The following is a 24,887-nucleotide window of genomic DNA, read 5'->3' as shown; positions in this document are numbered from 1 at the left end:
CCTCCCCAACAGGGGCTCTATACCTCCCCAACAGGGGCTCTATACCTCCCCCTCTAATACCTCCTCCTCTATACCTCCCCAACAGGGGCTCTATACCTCCCCCTCTATACCTCCCCAACAGGGGCTCTATACCTCCCCAACAGGGGCTCTATACCTCCCCCTCTATACCTCCCCAACAGGGGCTCTATACCTCCCCCTCTAATACCTCCCCCTCTATACCTCCCCAACAGGGGCTCTATACCTCCTCTATACCTCCCCCTCTATACCTCCCCAACAGGAGCTCTATACCTCCCCAACAGGGGCTCTATACCTCCCCAACCGGAGCTCTATACCAAGCACTCATGTCAGACTTATTTTTATGGTTTAGCGCAGAAACATTCAAAACATACCATTATCATTAGCTAGCTATCATTAGCATGGGCCTACATTGGTTAATTTTACGCTGCTCATTCTAAATATGGAAATGCTTATGGGCATGGAAGACAACTGTTTTAACAGTCTAGGCTGTACTGTCCACCGATCATGTTTGTAAAAGGTCTCCCATGTCATATCCTTCATGTAAGTGCCACTCCGGTGTCCCAGGAAGTATGGAAGGTCACTTGTGAGGACAGTGGCAAAGTCACAATATCACAGCAGGCTCCAGACGGACACCTCCTAAACAAACTACAGCAAAGTGCCCTTCAGGCATTTCTACCTTTTCTCCTTGACCCTCCCCTGACCCCCTTCCCCTGAGACATTCCTCCCTCCACCCCAGCCATCCTCATGGCCCCCAGCCTCCCCCTGTGGCCCTTCACCCCAGCCCCCCTCATGGCCCCCAGCCTCCCCCTGTGGCCCTTCACCCCAGCCCCCCTCATGGCCCCCAGCCTCCCCCTGTGGCCCTTCACCCCAGCCCCCCTCATGGCCCCCAGCCTCCCCCTGTGGCCCTTCACCCCAGCCCTCCTCATGGCCCCCAGCCTCCCCTGATAAGATAAGATATTCCTTTATTGTTCCCCTTGGGGAAATTCAGGCATCGTAGCAGCATGGGCGAGGGGGGAGGGGAGGTACAGGTAGTAAAAAGCAGTGTAAACAATATAACAAATCAATCCACGTAACATAACATAATTAACTCTGGACATGTGCATAATGGTCAACAAGGTGCGAGATGAGGGTATGTATGCCCTCTCAGTTATAATTGCCCTACAATAAATAGTTACAGTATATAATCTAATATATAGTCTGAAAATGCTAAATATATGCAATATATAATCTAATAATCCAATAATCTAAATCTAATCTAATATATTATAATAAACTAAATGCTAAATATATGATCTGATGGAAGTATACAGTATTCACATAAGGTGTGGTATGCATAAGGTAGTATATTGTCCTTTTAGGTTCCTAGTAGTTGTAGTTGGATGTCTGGCAGCAGTCCCTGCCCACTGTTGTGAAGCCTGATGGCCGCTGGTATGAAGGACTGGCCGAGGCGGTTAGTTGTCTGTGACTGAACGTGCTTCTCATCTTGACAAGCTCGTCGTAGAGGGGGTGGGAGGGATTCTCCAGGATACTAGCAGCCAGCTTCCTTCTCGTCCCCCTCTCTGCCACCACCTCTAGTCTGACCAGCTCGACTCCCACCACAGAGCTAGCCTTCCTCACCAGCTTGTTCAGTTTGTTGGTGTCCCTCATGGCTTGGCCTCAGGACATTCTAATGACCTGGTCAGCCTCATACTCAGGAAATTGTCCTCACAGTAATATGGCTCTGGGCTGCACAGGCTACAGGTGTGTGTGTATGTTGGCACTCTTGAGAGTCAGAGCACTATCAGGTATCAGGTTGGTTTATTCAGAGCGTCACCCTCTCGGAGCGGTCAGGGTGCCATCCAGCCACTCTGGCTGAGCAGCAGGTGCAGTGGAGCGTTCTAATGTTCACAACAGCAGTTAACACTTTTCCATTTTTCAAAATGTGTGCATTTGTTTATAAATAAAGGTTGCAAGACAGTGGAGTGTCCCTTGGAAATATTGACTTTAGGATAAATCTAACTGTAAAATAATATTGTGGACAGAATCTGTTTTCTTTATTTCTTCTCTCTTCCTTTTATTTTGATTTGAGTTTTAGGGGGCTGCCTAACGATGATTGATACTAATAATATATCTAATGTTATGGGAATATCATGTATTGAAATTAAACATTTACAAACCTGTGATTATTACTTGCACATCGGAAGGCTGTATAAACTAACCCTTAGCTATAAAACAACATGACAACACAACACAATAGCAGTGCCTCCATCACCCAGATGAATCCCTCATTCATAAACCATTCATAAATTCACAAGTTTTTTGTTTAGTATTTAAGTTAGTACTGAATTAGTATTTAAGCCTGGAACAAAGATGATCTTAACCCTGAGAGACAAAGAAGATCATAACGTGCTGTGAATTCATATCATCGATATGAGAAGACTGAATGCCACGTGCCACCTAGTGGCCAACTCTCATAACACGCCGGACAAACACACACACACTCTGACCACTATCCAATTATATTATTTGTTTAAATGTCTGTTGCTTTCTATCCTAACGGAACAAGACATTTCTTGTATTACTTTTGTCTCTCTTGCAGACAAAGCAAAGATGATGCGAAGAAAAGTGAAGAGAGGAAAGGAGACAAGAAGAAAGGTGAGCTTAATAGTCTTACATTTTAGAATGAACAGTGTTCATACAGGAAGTGAGCTCAAGGGTCTTACATTTTAGAATGAACAGTGTTCATACAGGAAGTGAGCCCAAGGGTCTTACATTTTAGAATGAACAGTGATCATACAGGAAGTGAGCTCAAGGGTCTTACATTTTAGAATGAACAGTGTTCATACAGGAAGTGAGCTCAAGGGTCTTACATTTTAGAATGAACAGTGTTCATACAGGAAGTGAGCTTAATGGTCTTACATTTTAGAATGAACAATGTTCATACAGGAAGTAAAAATTATTGGGAACAATTACATTTAGAATTACTACTTGAGGGTTTTGCAGGCTGGAAAAGTAAATTCTATATGGATTAAAGCTGAATGGAGGGATATCCGTACACTCAGATCCATGTAGAGTTTCACTCTGTCTTGGGCTCAAAATAAAGTGAAACACTGCGTAGACCTAAGTGCGCAGAAATCCCTTCCTTCAGTTTGGACTCATTGATTTTTCTAGCACCTCAGCAAGGCTTGAGCCAGGTGAGCAGTGCTCATCCTTCAATATGAATTCACTCCATTAGCGGAAAAACAATCCTGGGTTAAGTATACTGTCAGTGATCATAAAGATAGGATTCAGAAAATCTTTAACTTAACGCTACCTCTAAAGTACATTGTGCTACTGCCCGATCTTCTTTGCCCAGCCCCTGAATAGTTGTGCATTTGTTTAAGCTAATGTGTTTATTTTAAAACAATATTTACTGTATCTATCTAACCAAGTCTCAGTAAGAATATTTAGTATAAGAGCTTTTTTGTTAATTCAAAAGTCTGTGGTACAGGAATTGGTATTTGAAAAAGGAATTCTGCACAGGCATGGAGACCAGGCTGCCTCCCGCCCCGGCGTTAAAGGAAAGCTTGGCAGCGTCTCAGTTCAACAACGTAATGAACTTGTTTTCCATCAGAATGTTGACATCTCTCTTTCTTTTGAACAGAGATCTCAACAGATTCAAAACTCCAGAGGTTGCACAGTGAGATCAGAATTGCACTTAAAATTGAGAATCCGGTAAGTTGTAGTAAAAATATAAAATCTGTTGAAAGTAGTATTTAGTTTCAAGACCATTCCTAGAGCACCAGCTGAGTGTTATAAAGTTCCTAGAGCACCAGCTGAGTGTTATAAAGTTCGATGTTGGTACTAAATGTTGGCTTTACCTCTGTCCAATGTTGTGTTGAATATCTAGGCTACACATTATTGCACCGTCTAAAAATTCAACTGTGCAGTCTGGGCAATGGTCGTTGAAGTACGCCTCTTAATGGCACTACGAATGCTTTGCATCTATGACATTTTGTGTCCTTGATTCTCTGCAGTTAAATCTCAACCTAATGTCCCACTGAAAGGGAAAATGAACCCCATCCCCATCATTAGGATCGTTCATCATTTGTAGAGTCAAATAATATCACTCATACAGTACAACTCCACTCCACAGTTGCCAGCAGGTGCTACACATTGGTGGTGGAGGAGGCCATTTCTGCTTTACATTGTAAAGTGCTTTTGAGAAAAGCACTACATGAAGACAACGATTCTTTCATTAATTTATTCATTCATCGTGGCTTTGAATAAAAAGGTTACTGAAATGCCGCCCATAGTTCTCATAGAGCACCACATGTAATGTAAAACATAAGTAGAATGTACTGTATCAAGAATAGACCTAAACCTTCAGTCTTTATTTCTTTCTTTTTCCTTCCTGCCATCCTTCCTTCCTTTCCCAGGTTAGTGTAATTGATAGGATTTATAATTTTCAAGAGAGACCTGCTGTAGTAATCATGCACCCCTCTCCACCCCTCCTCCCCTCCCCTCCCCCTGCCCCTCCCCCCTCTCCCTCACCAGGATGTGAAGAAGGGCTTGGAGGCGCTGGACGAGCTCGGGACCTTACAGGTCACTACCCAGCACCTGCAAAAACACAGTGAGCTCATCGCCACGCTCAAGAAGGTACTGTAGAGTCATTCCTCCAAGCTGCACTGCAAATACAATCATTATATTGGCTAAAATGGTCAGTTCACCCAAAATTCAAAACAACATATTTTGCCCCATTGTCTGGCTGTCGGAGAAGGGGGAGGGGAGGTACAGGCAGGGTAATATAAGTCAAACATAATAAGAATGACAAGTATAGTAGATCATTAAAGGATAAAGATAATGTTCTGATCTGCTGAGCAGGTATCTTATCTGAGCAGTATCTATCCATCCAAATATTTTTGGTGTGATTCACTTAGGGCTAAATCCACAAAGAATGGATTGCACGGAGCAAGTTGCACCCTTACTTAAAATTCATTATGAATTGAAAATGGGGGACCCTGATGTAAACAAGACGAAAGTCTTTCTATAGTCTGCATCCCCTTAACAATTGTGTGTATTGAGCCGTACTGTATTGTACCCATTCTGCAATCTGTTAATACAATTTTCATTCAATCACTCAATCTGCACAGTGATTGATTGAATGAAAGTTTTAGCCCTTAGTTTTGGAGATATCTGCCATCACTGTATTACAACGGAGCTGAATGGCACTCAGTTTGTGACGTTTAAAGCACCAAAAGAAATGCATTGGAAAAACTCAAAAGCAATGTCTCTTTCCAGAAATCATGACCCAGTTTGCTCAGACCTTGTTGTGAGCAGTTTCATGTAGGACATTTTTATATATATATATATATATTTATTTTTTATCCACTTTTTCTCCTCTTTTTCTATTTTTCTCTCATCCCAATTTCGCTGTGCCAATTCTCCCCTCCCCTGTCTTGAACGTTGCTCACATATGCCCCCCACTGGCCGGTTGTAGGGAGGATAGAAGCCTTGCATCACGTGTCCCCTCCGATACACGAGGAGGCAGCCTGTCACATATATATATATATATATATTTTTTTTATGACTTCCCACCCGCTAACTCTGCCAATTGAGTTAGTATGACGGCCGGCCCAAGCCGCAGGCGACGCCGACAGCCGGATTCGAACCCGGTGTCTCTTGCGTTGGTGACGAGCGCAATGTCCGCTGCACCACCCAGCCGCCCACATATATATATATTAGTGCTGTCAATCGATTCAAATATTTAACTCGATTAATCGCATGATTGTCCATAGTTAACTTGCGATTAATCGCAAATTACTCTCATTTAAAAAAAATCTTTATTTTTTTACCTTAAACGGATCTTTTTCAAGTTCCAAGTTTTAATACTCTTATCAACATGCGAGTCAACAAATGCTTGCTTTATGCAGCCATTTAACACAAAAGGATGACCCTCATGCATTGCAAATTTGCATCAAATTCAAAACAGAGTGATGCACAAAATAACGTAAAAGAAAATAATAATTTAAAACAATGAATAAAGTGTGCATGAAATAATAGGGGACAGAAAACGTTAGGAACTTGTTACATTCACCCACACAAGGGCTGAGTAATCACACCCCCCCCCCTCTCTCTCTCACACACACACTCTCCCAGCTATCTTTCTCTCTTGTCCCTTCCTCATCTCTCTCACCCCCCTCTCTCTCTATATCTCACACACACACACACTTCAGAAACAAACATAGTATCAATGAGAGCATCAATAATACACCTGAGTGAAGTCTAGTAAAAAAGAAAAGAAAAAAGGTCTTTCTTAAAAGTTAATCGTGAGTTAAAAGAAATAGTGGCGTTAATAGAATCGAGCGATAACGCATTAATACCACGTTAACTTTGACAGCCTTAATATATATATATTAGGGCTGACCCCTATTAGTCGATTAGTCGACTAATCGGTCGAAAGGAGCCGTAGTCGACTGCCAACCTCTTAGTCGAGACATATATATATTTTTTTAAATATATACCGGTATATATATTTTTTTTAGTGCTGTCAAACGATTAAAATATTTAACTCGATTAATCGCATGATTGTCCATAGTTAACTCGCGATTAATCGCAAATTAATCGCATTTTTATTTTTAATTTCTTTTTTTACCTTAAACAGATCTTTTTCAAGTTCCAAGTTTTAATACTCTTATCAACATGCGAGTCAACAAATGCTTGCTTTGTGCAGCCATTTAACACAAAAGGATGACCCTCATGCATTGCAAATTTGCATCAAATTCAAAACAGAGTGATGCACAAAATAACTTAAAAGAAAATAATAATTTAAAACAATGAATAAAGTGTGCATGAAATAATAGGGGAAAGAAAACGTTAGGAACTTGTTACATTCACACACACAAGGGCTGATTAATCACACACCCCCCTCTCTCCCTCACACACACACTCTCCCAGATCTTTTTCTCTTTTGCCCCTTCCTCATCTCTCTCACCCCCCTCTCTCTCTATATCTCACACACACACACACACACACACACACACACACACACACACACACACACACACACACACACACACACTTCAGAAACAAACATAGTATCAATGAGAGCATCAATAATACACCTGAGTGAAGTCTAGTAAAAAAAAAAAAAAAAATTTTTTTAGTTAATCTTGAGTTAAAAAAATTAGTGGCATTAATAGAATCGGGAGTTAACGCGATATTAACGCGATATATTTGACAGCCTTAATATTTTTTAATCATCATTCTTTCCAAAAGAAAAGAGGCCTAGAAGCGTGGCTAACGCTAATGGCACGCATACCAGAGGCTAACTGCCTACAAAAACAGGCACAGAGGCACTGAAAGAGTATTTCACCCATCTAATGAACACACTAGACTAGACAAATATCAAGATGTATCCATCAGTGGACCAATTGCATGCTTTTGCAGAGGACAAGAAGCCTTCAGTCGACTCCTTCAGACATTAAACAGCACCCCCCACAGCCCAAATGGAATGATTAAAAAAAAAATATATATATATATCATACTTTTTTTTTCTTTTTTCTTTTTGTCGACCAATAGTCAACTAACGGCAAATTTTGGCCAATCATAGTCGACCATCCAAATCCTTAGTCGGGGACAGCCCTAATATATATATAATCTCTTTTTATTAGTATCATCGCATTACAACGGGTTGCAGTATGAGGGTCAACATTGTAAAGTGTGCTCACGCTCAACAAGTTGTCCATGATTGGACTATTCCCATTTATTTTTCTCTTCCCCCCCCCCCCCCCCCCCCCCTCCTCTCAGAATAAACAAACATCTGATCAGGGTCTTCAAATATGATGTCTGGGGGCGCATACAGACAGTGAAATGAGGGTGGACTGGCCACGCCTGCTTTGTAGATAATAAATAGCGCGATCTCTCTCTCTCTCTCTCTCTCTCTCTCTCTCTCTCTCTTTCTCTCTCTCTCTCTCTCACACACACACACAACGCAGTACGCACGTTCCGAGACTCACGCAGCGTTATGACTTGTCATAAGTGAATTGTATAGAAACAACTCACCAAAATGTACTATTGCACAACTGATTTTTATGATTTTTTTTATCTACGAAAGGGGGGGGGGGGGGGGCAAATAATGCAATGAGAGGATATGGTCAAAAATATCTGAGTAAGAACTCCAGAAAGGGGCCAGTGCTGGACAATGCCAAACCATATGGATAAGCGAGCCTGGGGCTTCGTGGCACCGGTTGCATGTGGGATCCATGCCAGGGTTTATCTTCACAAGTCTGGTCTTTGACCAATACAGACGGTGGACGAGCTTGAACGGTATCAATGAATGGCGGGCACATATAGAGGATGAGTGTATTCGGGAAAGAGCCTTTTCCCATTCTTCGTCTGTAAATTGATGATTTAGATCGGTCTCCCAGTTCTGTCTAATGGCCAATACCAAAGAACTACGATAAGGATATGATATTATATACCGTAATTCCTCTAATAGTAACCCCGGCTTGTATTTGTTTCAACTGTAGCGGGTACCAGGCTTGTATTAGGAGGAGGCCTGTATAAGAGGGAGGCCTATATTTCAAATTTTCAAACGGATCATAATGAATAAATCAACATTTTGTGTCAGTTTGAACCCAGTAAAATGTACTGGGTTCATTTATTGAAACCAAGTACTGTATGAAATAGTAAACAGTGCAATTACAGGTGGTCACTGGTCATTTCAACGTTTTCAAAGTGAAATCAAGTAACTAGCTCAGTATGCAGCTCAGTATATTAGTAACCCGGCTTGTATTAGGAGGCCGGCTTATAATTGCTTAGCTCAAGAGCGCACCCGGCCATTAATAGAGACCCGGCTTGTATTTGAGACCCGGTTACTATTAGAGGAATTACGGTAGTTTAGATATTGAGCCTTTGGTTGCAGCCTTCACCTCTAAGATATGGTCAATCTCAGTTTTTGGAGGCATATGGGGGAACTGAGCAAATTTATTCTTAACGAAATCACGTATGCAAATGTTTTTGGTCAATTAAACTTTAGGGACAATTGTGTGAAGGACATAAATTAACTGTCTTGGTACACGTCGTAAATGCTCAAAATGCCATTCTTAGTAGGAACAATTTTCTGTCGAAGTACACCCACCATTCATTATTATGATCGAAACAATCTGGATATGGTAATAGATCTTTTTTGGTTGAACTGCCCCTTTAAAGAAAACACACTATCATTCAAACAGTGGAAAACGGGCCATTGTCCAAAACACAAGGCACATCTGTTTGAGATTGAAAAAACTAAAGAAAAGAGGCTTCATTGTGATGCATTCATCCGAAGAGACAAAGAGGATGTGACTGTGCTACGCTTACAATTAGTGTCCTGTTGATCGCTACACCCCTGTGTTCTCGACTGAATGTGTGTGTGTGTGTGTGTGTGTGCACGCGCTCACACGTGAGTCCTGGTGAATATGTGGATTGTTGACGGTTATATATATATACGCCGCCATGCCTCCTCTTGTCACAGATCCGCAGGTTCAAGGCCAGCCAGGACATCATGGACAAGGCTACCATGCTGTACAACAAGTTCAAGAGCATGTTCCTGGTGGGGGAGGGGGACTCTGTGCTCAGCCAGGTGCTGAACAAGTCTCTGGCGGAGCAGCGGCAGCACGAGGAGGCCAAGAAGGGCGCCCTGAAGAGAGCGGAGCAGGCCAGGGAGCACGGCTCAGGTTGGTGCTTCACACACGTTCATCTGGCACTTACCTACTTCTTACTGGCTGGGAAGTGGTCCCAAATGCACGTGAAAATCGAGCAGTCAATGAGAATGTTCCTGTGTGTTGATTTTGACACCGGAGTACGGTTCAATCGAGAGTCGGAACGCAAGAGTTATGGTTAAACGTCCGCTTTGATTTCATTGAAGAGAGAGAGAGAGAGAGAGAGAGAGAGAGAGAGAGAGAGAGAGAGAGAGAGAAAAAAAAGTGAATAGATTGAAAGAGTTGATTTGTTTTTGAATCCTTGGGTGGAATCAGGCACTCATCATTCAGTGGAATCAGGCACTCATCATTCAGTGGAATCAGGCACTCATCATTCAGTGGAATCAGGCACTCATCATTCAGTGGAATCAGGCACTCATCATTCAGTAATCTGTATTGCTCACGTCTCGCTCAGTCCCTTGATTCAAAATAAATAGATTTTTTTTAAGGAAAATAGTCAGTCTATAAAATAGTCAGTCTATAACCAATCATGTATCCTGTTACATTTATCAGAGAAAATGTGTCAGACTGCCCACTTAGTCAGATGCTTTCAGAGTATAAAAGTACACGCAAGATCAGATCTGTGTCTTTAATATTTCCAATGTGCAAATTAATTGGGAGGACAATATTCAGACTATATCGATCATAGCTGATGGTTAAATGGAAAACAGCCGCAGTTATGATAATTTGTTTAGTTTAGACGAGGATCACAGAAGAAACCTCAACTGCATTTAATATTTGAATGTTGATATGCCTTCAAATGCTCATCCCGGACCCTAATGTATCCAAGGACTTGGTCTGTAAAATCGTCTTCTTTCATTAGGCCTGATGGAATTTTGCATTGATCTCTATTTAATTTCATAATTTATTTGCACCTGGATAAGAAGCGTAGCATAATTCAGAGTAGGGGTAGAAACAATGTGCAAGCATAACGCTATGGTTATGCTTGGGACCTCACCTCAGAACAAAGACACAAGTCAAACAAAAGGGAAGACAGAAAATCTTAGCTCTGCATTTGCGTGCAACAGTAGAAGTACAACTGTAAGCGGATTGTCTTATTTGAAACAAATTAACTTCTGTTCGAAAGCAATGCATCTAATGCAGGTGGATCTGTCAGTGTGATTGTAAACGGCTCTGCTGCTGTCAGTATGGAAATACTCCTTGGTTCTGATGTGGACAAATTGCCAGGGACCATTTTCTATCATTCTGATTTCAGCTCTCATTCACACAGAAACCCCTAAACAATACGGTTGCGTAACATTTATAGAAAAGAGAAATATGAAAGGATGACAAATAGATCCTGTAACATGAGTCCTCTTTGATATTAAAGTATGTGTGTCCAATGGATTGATGAAGCGGTAATGCTATAAATGTAATCCATCATAATCAGTTAAGCCATATATAAATACATACCCTACAAACACGATACACTAAGCCGCTGCTCATCTCAACTACTTGGTGGCCCTGCGATTGGTATACATAGCAGAAATACAAGTTATCCCAATTAACCTATCTCAAGCCCCGCCCTCTTTCTTCATCATCCAGTCACTTGTTTGGATGAGACATTCCTCTGTGTCTGTCACACCTCACTCAGTGAGTGAACGAATGACTGCATGTCAGTAGTAGCGCTTCTCTGGTACTAGTGCTTTTCTAGTACAAGGATGTATGACTGCAAAGCATTTTTAGGCGTAAGGCACCTGCAGTGTCACTGAAACGCACTCATTCTGGACAATTCTGGATGAAAGTATTTGACTATGCAAACTGGTAATTCAACACACAGACAGGGCTTCAGACGTCACATGGTTTTATCCAGACTGTCCCCTGGAGAATTCAGAAGCCAAACATCATTGGGAATTAACATTAACAATAGGGATGAGAAGTCAACATATGGATTACATGCTCCATTCCTTAACGAGCACTCAAGTCGTTTTGTAGTTTGTTTCTTAAAATATACAGTGAAATGTATGCCTACAAAAGAATTTTTATGAGATATCTTTTGTTTGTTGAGTAATTGTTTACTCAAATGCACGTTTGCGCCCCCCACATTTACAAACAGTAAAAGGGTCCATTGCACATGGCTTTAAATTACTTTCAAATCCACCAATAGGGAATTTTAATAAAATGTGATGCACATGATCTTGGCGACGTTAATAATGTAATGCATTCATTAATATATATTTTGGTTGTGAGCCTATCAAATGATCACTTATAGATGTGTGTGTGTATATGTATGTGTGTGTGTGCCCCACCCAAAGATACCAAGATGACAAATGGTGATTTGAACCTTGAGGAGAAGAAACAAGACGAGGAGAAAGAGAAGCTTCCTGAGGAGGAGGAGGAAGAGGAGGAGGAGGAGGAGGTGTCTTCAGGAGATAATAGCGGGTAAGACACTAACATATTGTGCATACAAAGCGTACTACAGGGTGTGTGGAATTTTTTTATCTCAATAATCGATAGTACTCAAAGAAATAAGACGTTTGACACTGAAATGAAAATAATCTGTTCCGGTAAGGGGCAGGAGCTAATGGGGCAACAGTGTCTCAGGAGGTAGAGCGGTCATCTGCTAATCCATAGGTCCCCGGTTCCATTCTGGCTCTCCCCGGCAGCATGTCAAAGTGTCCTTGAGCAAGACACTTAACCCCTAACTGCTCCCGATGAGCAGGTTGCCACCTTGCATGGTCACCGCCGCCGTCTGTGTGTGAATATGTTAGTGAATGGGTGAATGTGAGGCATAATGTGTAAAGCGCTTTGGATAAAAGCGCTATATAAATGCAGTCTATTTACCATTTACTAAAACAAAGACATCCAATTAAACAAACAACCAAGTCAAATGATTCGAACGAGCAAGCTGTCTAGCAAACCCTGTAGTGACACGTGTGCTTGTTATGCACATACTGTAACAATTGCACGTGTACACAAAGGCCTGCCGCTAACGCATAGCTGCCTGCTAGCTACCTAGGTGTCAGGTTTATTTCACGTCACAAATGGATCAATACAGTCCGTATTAAGTGATGTTGTGTTTCTTTTTCAAATGTAGCCAAGAGTAAAGACCCTAACCCTATAAAATCAGGAGTCAAAGTGTATATTTTCAACACTACATTTGTTTACCAATTATTATTATTATTTAAGTGTTATTAGCTAAATATGAGCTTATAGAAATCTCTGTGCATTGCATCGGAATCCTGGATGATTTAGACGTGAGGAAATGATGCCGTCATGAAATCGTTCTACTCCAATGTACAGTCCCCCCCCACCCACCCAACCCCACCCCACCTACCCAACCTCCTCTAATGCACAGTTTCTACGTCAAATGTATATACTCTCTTTTCTGCACTCTTTTTGTATCACAAACGGTACTGTATTTGCAAATCTGGTATGTCATAAATGTATAGATGTAGCAGTACTGTCTATCTGTATGTCGTGTATGTCATATATGTTATGATGAATTGAAAATGGGGGACCCTGATGTAAACAAGACGAAAGTCTTTCTCTGGTCTGCATCCCCTTAACAATTGTATGTATTGAGCTGTACTGTACTGTACCCATTCTGCAATCTGTTAATAAAGTTTTCAATCAATCAATCCTAAGAAAGAGGAGACCCAGGGCTTTTGATGGACATTGAAATTTCATAAAACTACACTACCCAGCTCACATGAGCTGCAGTCAAAGCTGCAGCCGTTTGACGTGATTATTTTTTTCTTTTTTTTGTGAAAATCATGATTATATCTCACGGGTCGAACAAACCTCAACATTTTATTGCCATAAAAGGTATATTGTTTCTTTACCTTTCTGTGAACGTCTAGGAAAAAGAACATACTGTACTTACAGTAGATTTCATTCATGGTCTTTGCTGCCCTATACCGGGCGCCTGGTGGTCCAGAATTCTGATTTAACTCTGCCATTGGAAAGAGGAGATTCGGGCCGATCCATAGATGTATGACTTGGCCATAATAAGGTCATTTATAGACATGATTCTATATTCTATAATCATATTTCAAATTACGTCCAGATGGCAAAATTCAGTACTGTATCTACAGAAACCCCTGTAAATCATCTGTCCTTTTGTTCATTTGTTTAGATACTGAGTACACTTGATCTCAAGAAGGTGCTGAATGAGCTCAGTGGCAATCTTTCACTTTTGGTCAATGTTAGCATGGTGTTATTCACCGTCAAAGATGAAAAAAAGAAAATATTTCCAAGGTCTGCCCAAAATCAACGGCCGCCTATTGCTCCTTTTAAACGTGTGAACGTCTCTTTTCCTTCTCTTGTCATCTGCAGCGCTCCAAAAGCTCAGGAAGAGTCCACTTGAATCTACTGCATTCCTGAAGAGAAGAGACTTGCTGCTGTGTTTCCATGACCTCGTCCAGACTGGGCTGACCAACCTCACGTCCAACCCCTAGAGCACTGGTTCTCAACCTGGGGCTCGTGAAAGCATATACACGTAGTTTATAATCTGTGGTATAGATGCTTTGTTTCCTGTGAAATAATTAATCTCTAAAAAAAGAAAAAGAGTCTAAAAAAAACATCCTCGAAATCATTAATCCAGTCAAATGTCCTGAAATGGGGAAATAAAACAAATTGTTTAGTGTCAAAGTTCAGCATTCTATCTTGATGTCGGGAACAGGCCCGATGATGACGACCTCAGTCCACTGCTGCTGCCACCATTCCCCGTTTGCACTCTAACTGCCCTTTTCACAGAGATGGAAGTGAATACAAATTTGTATTTAGAAATGGGGCAACATTGACCATATTCACATGGTGGCCATTTTGCTCTTATGTCCGGGGTGGAAAGGATGAACAAAATGGCCACCGTGTGAATATGGTCAATCGCTGGTTCCAGACCCATACACACTGCCTTTTATTAGAGAGCCACCGAATTTACACATACAAAACGATGTGACAGTCACTGCTTTTCCATTGCTATGCAAAGCAAAATAAGCAATGTTATGAATAAAGAAGACAGCTTATTGTCTTTACTTTTCACACACAACATTTAGTACATTTTAGTGTACGCCACACCCCCTCAACATACCGAGAGTTTACCTTGTTCAGAGAGGGAGCACTAAAACAGTTATAACAAATCAAATTAAACATCTGAAGCTGAAAGAAAATGAGTCCGGACATTGACTCGCTTTTTCTGACCGAATGAACATCACTGTACCAGATCTTTTAAGTAATGGTTGCCCACTCCTCAGAATAACACCCCTCTGAGACAATGCAGTACATTCAGCTTTCATATTTGTCATATGGAGTCATGAAGCAGTTCCTGTCGCATGCCTGCAGGAACACAGTCGCTGGGTTTGCATAGTTGATGAATGATGAATTGAAAATGGGGGACCCTGATGTAAACAAGACGAAAGTCTTTCTCTGGTCTGCATCCCCTTAACAATTGTGTGTATTGAGCCGTACTGTATTGTACCCATTCTGCAATCTGTTAATAACATTTTCAATCAATGAATGAATGAATGAATGAAAACTTTATTTAACAGATTGCAGAATGGGTACAATACAGTACGGCTCAATACATACAATTGTTAAGGGGATGCAGACCTGAGAAAGACGTTTGTCTTGTTTCCATCAGGGTCCCCCAAATCAATCAATCAATCAATGGGAATAGGCTATTGATTTAATTGCACTGCGCTACATCAGATCAGTCACAGAACCACTTGGACCCAGACGGGCCTGATTTGGAGTCGATTGTATTCGATGATATAACTACTTTACCTATTTGTGTATAGAGTTTCTGACATTCCAAGAATTTGTTGAATCCAAACCCGGCAATGTTCTGTTGAGTAGACTCAAACCTGTAGTAGTTAGGAGTGCCGACGTTATTACGTGTAATAGTTGGGTACATGCATAGTTTCTGTCCAGTTTTACTCAGTAGCTGTACAGTACATAACTTTACTTTCATTTGCACAGAAAGTAAACACTACTCATATATATATTTTTTTTTGTCTATTGTGTTTTTATTTTCTTGACTTTCTAGAAAATGCCATTACTACAAACAATTACAAAGCACTGAATACAGGACAGGCAGTCCTCAAGCTCATTTACATTTGAACAGCTTCGTTATCAAAAAAATCATATTCACAGTTGTTCAAACCCATACTGTTATAAACAAGTGATTTCGGCAATTCTTCAGGAATCACTTGTTCTCCACAGGTAATGAAAGTACACCATGCACACAGAGTACTGACAGATCATTTGGCAATCAAATCAATACCTCTATGCTTGTAGTCTCTATGCCAAAATAACCAGGTAACCTTTGTGGAGGAAATGCTCATGCAGATATCTCTCTGTCTCTGTACGTTACAAACTATACAAGTTTTAAAGAGACAGTTCTGGTTTTTGGAACCCTAGCCCTATTTCTTAGTCACTAATCATGATGTTGATCGGTAGGAGTCCTTTCTCAGCACAATCCATGCTGATCCACATTAGCTCCGGCTAGTTAGCCACAAACCAATGCAAAGTCAATGCGGTCGAGCTCCTGTCTGTACAAGCGGACTAAGGCTCACTCAAACTGTAATATTCAGACTAGCACTACACTACTCATAGTTTGCCAACGTTTTATTTTGCCAAGAAAATGCTTTCTTCAACCTTGTTCAAGTTTGTTTTTAAGTGGATACTTTTTAATTTTTTGCGAACATAGATGTAAATAAGAGTATTTCTGTGCCTGTCCGAAAACCTGTTTCAGCATCCGTTAATAAAGCAATTGTTCCTAGGTTGGTTTGGTTCATTTGTTTGTGGAATTTTGTGGTAATAAGTTTGCATAGTAAAGACCCATCTCTATAGGGTAGTTCACCATTGAAGCGCCATTGACTGCTGAACTGGTGTAATTATTATAATCGGTAACATAATTCTGATAGCCTTCGATCACAGACATATTGGTGGGCAAAAGGACAGGTGTCATATGGCAGGAAATTAATAGTCCTGAATAGTCCCCAGGGGGAAATACTGTATATACATATCCAAAATGTATCCATGGCATCTGGAACTATTACACATACTCTTTTACCAACCTATTTAAAATCATCACATCAGGATATTTTTTCCATTAATGATTTACAGTTACAGATGAACTACAGTTATTCAGGGTCACTTTTACCAAAAACGTCACACAACAGAGTACTTTGCTGTTTATTTCATAACTTATGTAGTTTGAAGAACAAAACGACAAAGGTGAACTTCAGAACAAAATGCCATTATTACAGTGAAAACAAATGTAGAAAAATATAATTTGCCTTTGAAACAAAAATACATGCACCTACAACTGAGCTACAAGTGACAGAACATTTCAGAATGTAAAAACATGATCCCCCAGTGTGTAGCACTGATTCCGTCTGATCGTCTGACTTTTAAAACCATTACCGGAGGTTTCCCCCGGTCTTCCACACATTTAGTGTTTGTAGGTGTAGCCTATACGGTGTGTGTATCAGCTTACCATACTAAACGCCATTCATACTGCTGTTGATGTTGAAAAGGGGTGGAAAATACTCTCGAGGTTGCTAGGCATACGGAACTCAGCCTAACTCAACTCTGAAAACCCCTGAAACAATTACCATTCGCTAACACTACAAGCTCTGCACTTCATTCAGTTGGGTGCGCTAGTTAACTCCCAAATTGTAATAGCTTATAGTAGTAATACAGTAACATTAGCTAAATAAACTAGGGTAAATTACCTATGTCTGGTGACTTTCAACCCTTGTCAACATCATTGCTCTCAAAAATCACATAGAAGTCCTTTCAAACAGAACTATTACTCAGCCATGGACGTACTGTATATGGAGACGCTTATGAGCAACTTTGAGAGCAATACTGTCATTGACCACCTGCACTGGTATTGCTAAACAATTGTAACAGGAGATTTCTGAACACTGATTTCTGAGACACAAAAACTAGAGATGTCCGATATTATCGGCCTACCGATATTATTGGCCTACCGATATTATTGGCCGATATTGGCATTCAAATGTAATATCGGAAATGATCGGTATCGGTTTTCAAAGAATTAAAAATACATTTTATTTATTTAACCTTTATTTACCCAGGCAAGCAAGTAAGAACAAATTATTATTTTATTTTTTGTCAAAAGTATGCTTAAAGTGGAGATGAAGCAGTGAGCAATGTGATCCTAGTTTGTTTGTTGTGTACCTTGTGTAAGACAGGGTTCTATAATCAAATGTGAAATCTATCTTATTTGTCTGAAAAATATAATATAATATCCCTGTTTTCAACATGGGCGCCGCCATTTTGTTGCTGACGTCATGCTGGGGGTTGGGTGTATACACTCTGGTTAGCTGCCTATATTGAATGGGTCAGTCAGCAAATAAAATGTTGCCTACAAAACGGGACCGCGGTGGTTCTGTTTGTATTGCTCCTGGCTGTTCAAACTAATTTTACCATGTGAGAGAGAGGAAAGTTGGTTAATTTCCACAAACTACCAGTGAAAAAAACAGTGTTGTTTACATGTTGGCTCGGGCTGGCTGCACTCAGGCGGCGCGACCAGCCTGTTGGACAGGGAAGGAGGATCTGCAGCGAACACTTCATTGCCTCGGATTATGTTGTTGGGGTGGGATGTTTGTCCAGAAGACCACTAATCAGCTGAAGCCGGACGCGGTTCCCTCGGTCTTCGACAGACAGACCGGCGTTAGCTCTCGGGAGCGATCGCTAGCTAGTTGGCACCAGCCGGGGCCCGGCGTTAGCTCTCGCTAGCTAGCGTTAGCAACCGGAGCGTCGCGGAGCATTCAGCCTGCTGGCTACACAGCTTGTGTAGCCAGCTTGTGTAGCCAGCAGGCTGAATGCTCCGCGACGCTGGTTGAAGTGGGTCTAGGTAGCCAGCAGGCTGAATGCTCCGCGACGCTGGTTGAAGTGGGTCTAGGTAGCCAGCAGGCTGAATGCTCCGCGACGCTCCGGTTGCTAACGCTAGCTAGCGAGAGCTAACGCCGGGCCCCGGCTGGTGCCAACTAGCTAGCGATCGCTCCCGAGAGCTAACGCCGGTCTGTCTGTCGAAGACCGAGGGAACCGCGTCCGGCTTCAGCTGATTAGTGGTCTTCTGGACAAACATCCCACCCCAACAACATAATCCGAGGCAATGAAGTGTTCGCTGCAGATCCTCCTTCCCTGTCCAACAGGCTGGTCGCGCCGCCTGAGTGCAGCCAGCCCGAGCCAACATGTAAACAACACTGTTTTTTTCACTGGTAGTTTGTGGAAATTAACCAACTTTCCTCTCTCTCACATGGTAAAATTTGTTTGAACAGCCAGGAGCAATACAAACAGAACCACCGCGGTCCCGTTGTTTTGTAGGCAACATTTTATTTGCTGACTGACCCATTCAATATAGGCAGCTAACCAGAGTGTATACACCCAACCCCCAGCATGACGTCAGCAACAAAATGGCCGCGCCCATAATGCTAAATGCTTCAGAAATGTACACAACAAATCGTTTTTTCTTAGAAACTGCTTATTTTTATAACGTGACTTCTTCTGTGGCTTATCTAAATACTAATGTGATGCTATGAATATGTATTTATCGCACTGCTTCATTTCCACTTTAATGTTGTGTTAATTCCACGACAAGAGATATGTAATGTTAATTACCTGAAATTATTCCGTTCTTTTGGGGGGGAAACCCTGCATATATCGGTATCGGTTGATATCGGTATTGGAAATTAAGAGTTGGACAATATCGGTATATCGGATATCGGTAAAAAAGCCAATATCGAACATCCCTAACAAAAAAAAGTTTTTCTCGTTATCAATATGGTCAGCTCCAGGATTAGTGACCAATATGATCAACTCCTGGATTAGTGATCAATATGGTCAGCTCCAGGATTAGTGACCAATATGATCAACTCCTGGATTAGTGATCAATATGGTCAACTCCTGGATTAGCGATCAATATGGTCAGCTCCTGGATTAGTGATCAATATGGTCAACCCCTGGATTAGTGATCAATATGGTCAACTCCTGGATTAGTGATTAAATGTGCTCAGCTCCTGGATTAGTGATCAATGTGGTCAGCTCCTGGATTAGTGATCAATAAAGTAAACTCCTGGGTTAGTGATCAATGTGGTCAACTCCTGGATTAGTGATCAATAAAATCAACTCCTGGATTAGTGATCAATAAACTCAGCTCATGGGTTAGTGATCAATGAATTCAACTCCTATAGGGCGGCCAGGCATGCGTTGTTCATGGGACGGGGTAGCACGGTGTGTAACCTCACTCGCTATTTGCATATCAATAGCTCCGGTCGTCAGGTGTGTTAAATACGTTCTCAGACACATTCACACCTAACCTTGTTGTGAAGACGTGTTACATTCCATTCGTAGAGGCAATTAGGCACTGTCTTTAGTCTGTGCCCAAGCGAGGGGACATTAAATGCGCATTCGCGGGAGCGCGCGCACGCGCCAGGAGCGCGCGTGCACGTGGTGCGTGTCACCCCAGATGATTTCAATAACGCACCACTGAGGGCGGCTGAGTGGCGCAGTGGGCAAGGCACTCGCCACTAACGCAGGAGATGCTGGTATCGAGTCCAGCTCTCTGCGTTGCTACGGTCGTTCATACTAACGTGTTAGAGGTGGGAAAGCCGGTGGATGGGGATTGGACGTTGTGGACAGCGACCCCTACAGGTCGGTTGGTGCGCCTGTACAGCAAGTATCGGGGGCAGCGTGAGCCTCCCACGCGTTACTCCTCGCCACTGAGAGATCGCGCTGTTCAGGTGAAAAGATGCGACAGCTGCCTCCTCGTGTACCGGAGGGGACATGTGATGCAAGGCTTCGTCCACATTGCAGCCGACCAGTGGGAGGCAATAGCAACGTTTGAGACAGGGGAGGGGAGAATTGAAGGGAGAATTGGCGAGGCGAAAAAAATTATTGGGATGGGAGAAATTTTTTGAAAAATAAAGAGAAAAAGTGGATTTAAAAAAATGAATTCAACTCCTGAATTAGTGATCAATAAAGTCAGCCCCTGGGTTAGTGATTAATAAAGTCAGCTCCTAGATTAGTGATCAATAAAGTAAACTCCTGGATTAGTGATCAATAAACTCAGCTCCTACATTAGTGATCAATAGGGTCATCAATAAATTGATGTGGCATCACTGGCATGCGGTGCACTTGCGGGTGGCGATCCTGTGCTTGTGGATGAGAAGTGGATAGAGTTTGGTGTCCAGGCAGTCGTCCTTGTGGGCCAGTCTACAGACCAAGAGCAAGAGAGTGTCATCAGAAACATATCTTTGAATGGAGATCTGATCTGATTCATACAGAGTCTCACACGTTTTCTACTCAACTAAAGGCTGCTTTTATTCATGGTTACTCTGCTTAAGACAAGGAACAACCAGCCCACAGTCAATTATGTATAACTGTATTTTAACAAGATACAAATAGAGACCAGCTGATTCACCCGCTGATCTGCAGAGCCTCAAGGAAACCGCACTTAGCTCTTTTCCCCCTGTGTCTGGAAACAGTCAAATCCTGGAAAACTCCTTTGCAGTCTAACAATGATGTCTCTCTTTTAAAAAAGCCTATTTCACTAAATGGGTTATATTCACATTACATTTATGAAATAGGATCAGTGGTAAAACGTGGTGGTTTACGATGCCACCAAATATAATGTAAACAGAACTAAAAGCTCTTGTACCACAAATTCTTTTATCCTTTCAGGTTACATTTCAACCTTCTTCACATTTTGGTCAGAAGTAATTTTTTACTTGGGTTTGCAAAACGCATGGAAGTGAATGGAGAGTGAAACACATGGAAGTGAATGGAGAGTGAAACATGGAAGTGAATGGAGAGTTGGGGGGGAAAGGAGATATTTTTTTTGTATCTACTTTTTCTCCCCATTTTTTTATTTTTCTCCCTTCCCCAATTTTGTATTGTCCAATTCTACCCTCCCCTGTCTCGAACAATTAGGCCATGCCTCCCACAAGCCGGCTGCAATGTGGACGAAGCCTTGCATCACGTTGTGATTAACAATTAACAATTGTGTGTATTGAGCTGTACTGTATTGTACCCATTCTGCAATCTGTTAATAAAGTTTTCAATCAATCAATCAAATGTGTCCCATCCGCGTGAATATTAAAGGCAACCAACTTGTGTTCAGCTTTTCGTTCAGCGTTTCTCTGATTGGCCACACGGCCACGTGACCGCCCTAGCACACGCCCTTTTCCGCTGAGAGACGCGGCAGAAGCGCTGGTCGAACCAACGCGCTGCTCGAACCAGTTCAGACAGAGGTGTTTATTTATATTAATAAACATATCTACTAGAAACACTGGTGTTCTGTTGTGTGACTGTACTAAACTCTTCCACCACATGACCGACATTTGACATACAGTACACCTCCTATCTATGTTGGGATTATGTTTGGTCATGACAAAACAATAAAAATCGCTACTGTTAGTAATGCTGCCACCACCCACTTCAATGACAGAGCTCTCATATTTGCGAATGCATAAACTATATCTTAAATTATGGCGATGTGTCTAATATGGCTGTCGCGAAGTCATTGATAAGCGACAGCCATATTAGACACATAGCCATAATTTAAGATATAGTTTATGCATTCGCAAAATATGAGATCGCTGTCATTGAAGGGCTTCCTACAACAGAGCACCGCCGCTGCTGCTGCTGAAGCTGGATCAAGCCGCGGGCGGCGCACGGAAGCCGGGGAAAAACCACCGCGTCGCCCCGCTGGCGCGATGTACAGTGACGAGTGAATCTGGTAGTTGGTTGTTAAAAAACGCGAAACATAATAATCAGTCAGCAGCGCTCTGTTAAATTCTGCCTTGGTTTATACTGTACCATGAACTACAGAATTGACGATTGAAGCATTCTCCAAAGTTGCTTACACTTTATTACAATCTCACGTTGACATTCTTCATCCAGCTCTCCACATAGCTGTGTCACTCTCAACTCCGTCCGTGCGGAAACAAAACCTTAGTTTAATACAAACCTATTGTAACATCCCTTTTCTTTTACTGAACTAACAGATCCTATTGTAACATCCCTTTTCTTTTACTGAACTAAAGGGAGCTAAACGGTAATGACATAAAAATCTACTTTCAAAACCATTATTTTTTCTCTTTTTTTTTCTTTTCTTCTTGAACACACTGTGCCCCACACACTCAGCTTGCATAGTCCATGAGATATCCTGGTCTAGCAATTGCTCGACCCGATCTTGTGGTTACAGTCTGTGTGTCCCCTATGTCCCTGCCCAGAGTGGCGGTAGACTCTGGTGTGCTGTGGGTCTCAACAGATACAGTCAGGTCCGGCCCACCTGGCTCTGTGCCCCTGTCCCGTCTCAGGTGTCGTCGATTTCGTCGAAGAACAGTTCCGGTGTCCAGCTCTACTCTGTAGGATCTGTGGTCAACAGGCTGCACCACTGTCGCCTTTCTCCAGCTTGTGTGCGGTTCGAAGGGTTGAATTCTGACATGCTCTCCTACTTTTAGCGTGTCCAAATCTCTCGCTGTTCTGTCGTAGTATTTTGCTTGTCTCATTTGTCCTCGTCTCATCTGCTCTGCCGTTGTGCGTTTCACCTCCTGCTGCAGAAGACTATCCCTCGTTGGTAGCAAGGTTCTGGTCCTCCTACACATCAGTCTCTGAGCTGGGCTTGTGTCTAGCCCTTGAGATGGAGTGTTGCGGTGATCCAACATCGCCAGGTATGGGTCCTCCCCTGCCGCCTTGGCTTTCATCATGAGTCTCTTCGCCGTTTTGACCGCCGACTCTGCTTTCCCGTTGCTTTGAGGGTAGCCAGGGGATGACGTCTGGTGTTTAAATCCCCACAGCTGACTAAACCTCTCGAACTCGTGTGACGAGTATTGTGGCCCATTGTCCGAAACCACAACATCTGCGATCCCCTGACGAGCAAAGTGAGCCTTCAGCTTTCTTATCACCGTACTCGATTTTGTGTCCGGTAAATGGTCGACTTCCCAAAAATTAGAATAGTAGTCAACTGTCAGTAGGTAATCAATGTTGTTATGGGTAAACAAGTCTGTCCCCACCTTGGCCCATGGCCTGCTCGGCACCTCGTGTGAGTGCAGTGTCTCTTTCTGCTGCTTTGTGTCCATTGTTCTGCAGATGTCGCACTTGGATATGGCTGTCCTGATCTGCTCGGTCATTCCTGGCCAGTAGACATATTCTCTCGCCCGTCTTAGACACCCCTCTACTCCCAGGTGAGTAGAGTGTATGCGGCGGGTGATGTCGCTTCGGATTGTGTCTGGAATCACAACTCTCTCTCCTCTGAAGACGATTTCGTCCTGAACACTCAGCTCCTCTTGCATGGAGTGATATTGTCTGATATTTATCGGTGTGTCTTTCTTATTCTTCGGCCATCCCTTCCTTATGATATCACTTAACCTTTGTAGGGTGTCATCGTCTCGGGTCACAGAGCGTCTTGTGCTGAGTCTTGCCTCTGAGATTGGTATGTAGTCCACCATATTGACTGTCTCTATCTCAGCTTCCACTGACCCCGCGCCTGAGCTCTCAGGCAGGTACGCTCTGCTCAATGTATCCGCGAGCAACATGTCACGTCCGGGAACGTAAGTCACATCTATATCATATGACTGAAGCCGCAGCAACATCCTTTGCAGTCGCTTGGGTGCGCTCAGCAGTGGCTTCCTGACAATGTTCTCCAGAGGCTTGTGGTCGCTCTGTACAGTCACTTTCCGGCCGTACGTGTACTGATGGAATTTCTCTGTGCCGAAGACGATGGCCAGACATTCCTTTTCAATTTGGGCGTAACCCTTTTCCGTCTGAGTCAGCGCTCTGCTCGCAAACGCTACCGGCTGTCCACCTTGGGTCAGTGCTGCTCCGAGTCCCGTTTCTGATGCGTCACACTGCAGCGTAAGTTCCTGCTTGGGGTCATAGTACTTGAGTACTGGCGCTTTGGCTATCTTGTCCTTCAGCCTGCAGAATGCTTCCTCTTGCACATCTGTCCACTCCCATATGCTGTCTCTATGGGTGAGCTGTCTCAGTGTCTCACAGTCGTCTGATAGGTGTTGATAGAACTTAGCCAGGTAATTCACCATGCCGACTAGTCTCTGTATGCCTTTCACATCAGTGGGCCTCGGCATGTCTCTCACTGCTCGAACCTTCTCCGCGTCGACTTTCAGCCCCTCCGCTGTCAGTATGTGTCCGATGTACGGTACCTCTTGCTGTCTCAATCTGAGCTTATCT

The 24,887-nt window shown here is 42.6% G+C and overlaps 1 protein-coding gene across 3 annotated transcripts in view; it reads left to right on the top strand.

Moving 5' to 3' along the window:
* psip1a (PC4 and SFRS1 interacting protein 1a) overlaps window positions 1-15,070 on the top strand; it is a 37,905-nt gene extending 22,835 nt beyond the window's left edge. For all 3 annotated transcript variants that reach the window (XM_084318080.1, XM_084318078.1, XM_084318079.1), the window contains 6 exons: window positions 2,597-2,652; window positions 3,641-3,711; window positions 4,534-4,635; window positions 9,494-9,695; window positions 11,975-12,101; window positions 13,998-15,070. In XM_084318080.1, coding sequence (XP_084174206.1) covers window positions 2,597-2,652; window positions 3,641-3,711; window positions 4,534-4,635; window positions 9,494-9,695; window positions 11,975-12,101; window positions 13,998-14,028 — 589 coding nt within the window. In that variant the 3' untranslated portion in view covers window positions 14,029-15,070. The remainder of the gene's footprint in view (window positions 1-2,596; window positions 2,653-3,640; window positions 3,712-4,533; window positions 4,636-9,493; window positions 9,696-11,974; window positions 12,102-13,997) is intronic.
* The last annotated feature ends 9,817 nt before the right edge of the window (window positions 15,071-24,887 follow it).

The sequence above is a fragment of the Notolepis coatsorum genome, assembly GCF_963971535.1.
Source record: "Notolepis coatsorum genome assembly, chromosome: 7".
NCBI lineage: Eukaryota > Metazoa > Chordata > Actinopteri > Aulopiformes > Paralepididae > Notolepis > Notolepis coatsorum.
This window is presented reverse-complemented; position numbering and strand designations above follow the sequence as displayed.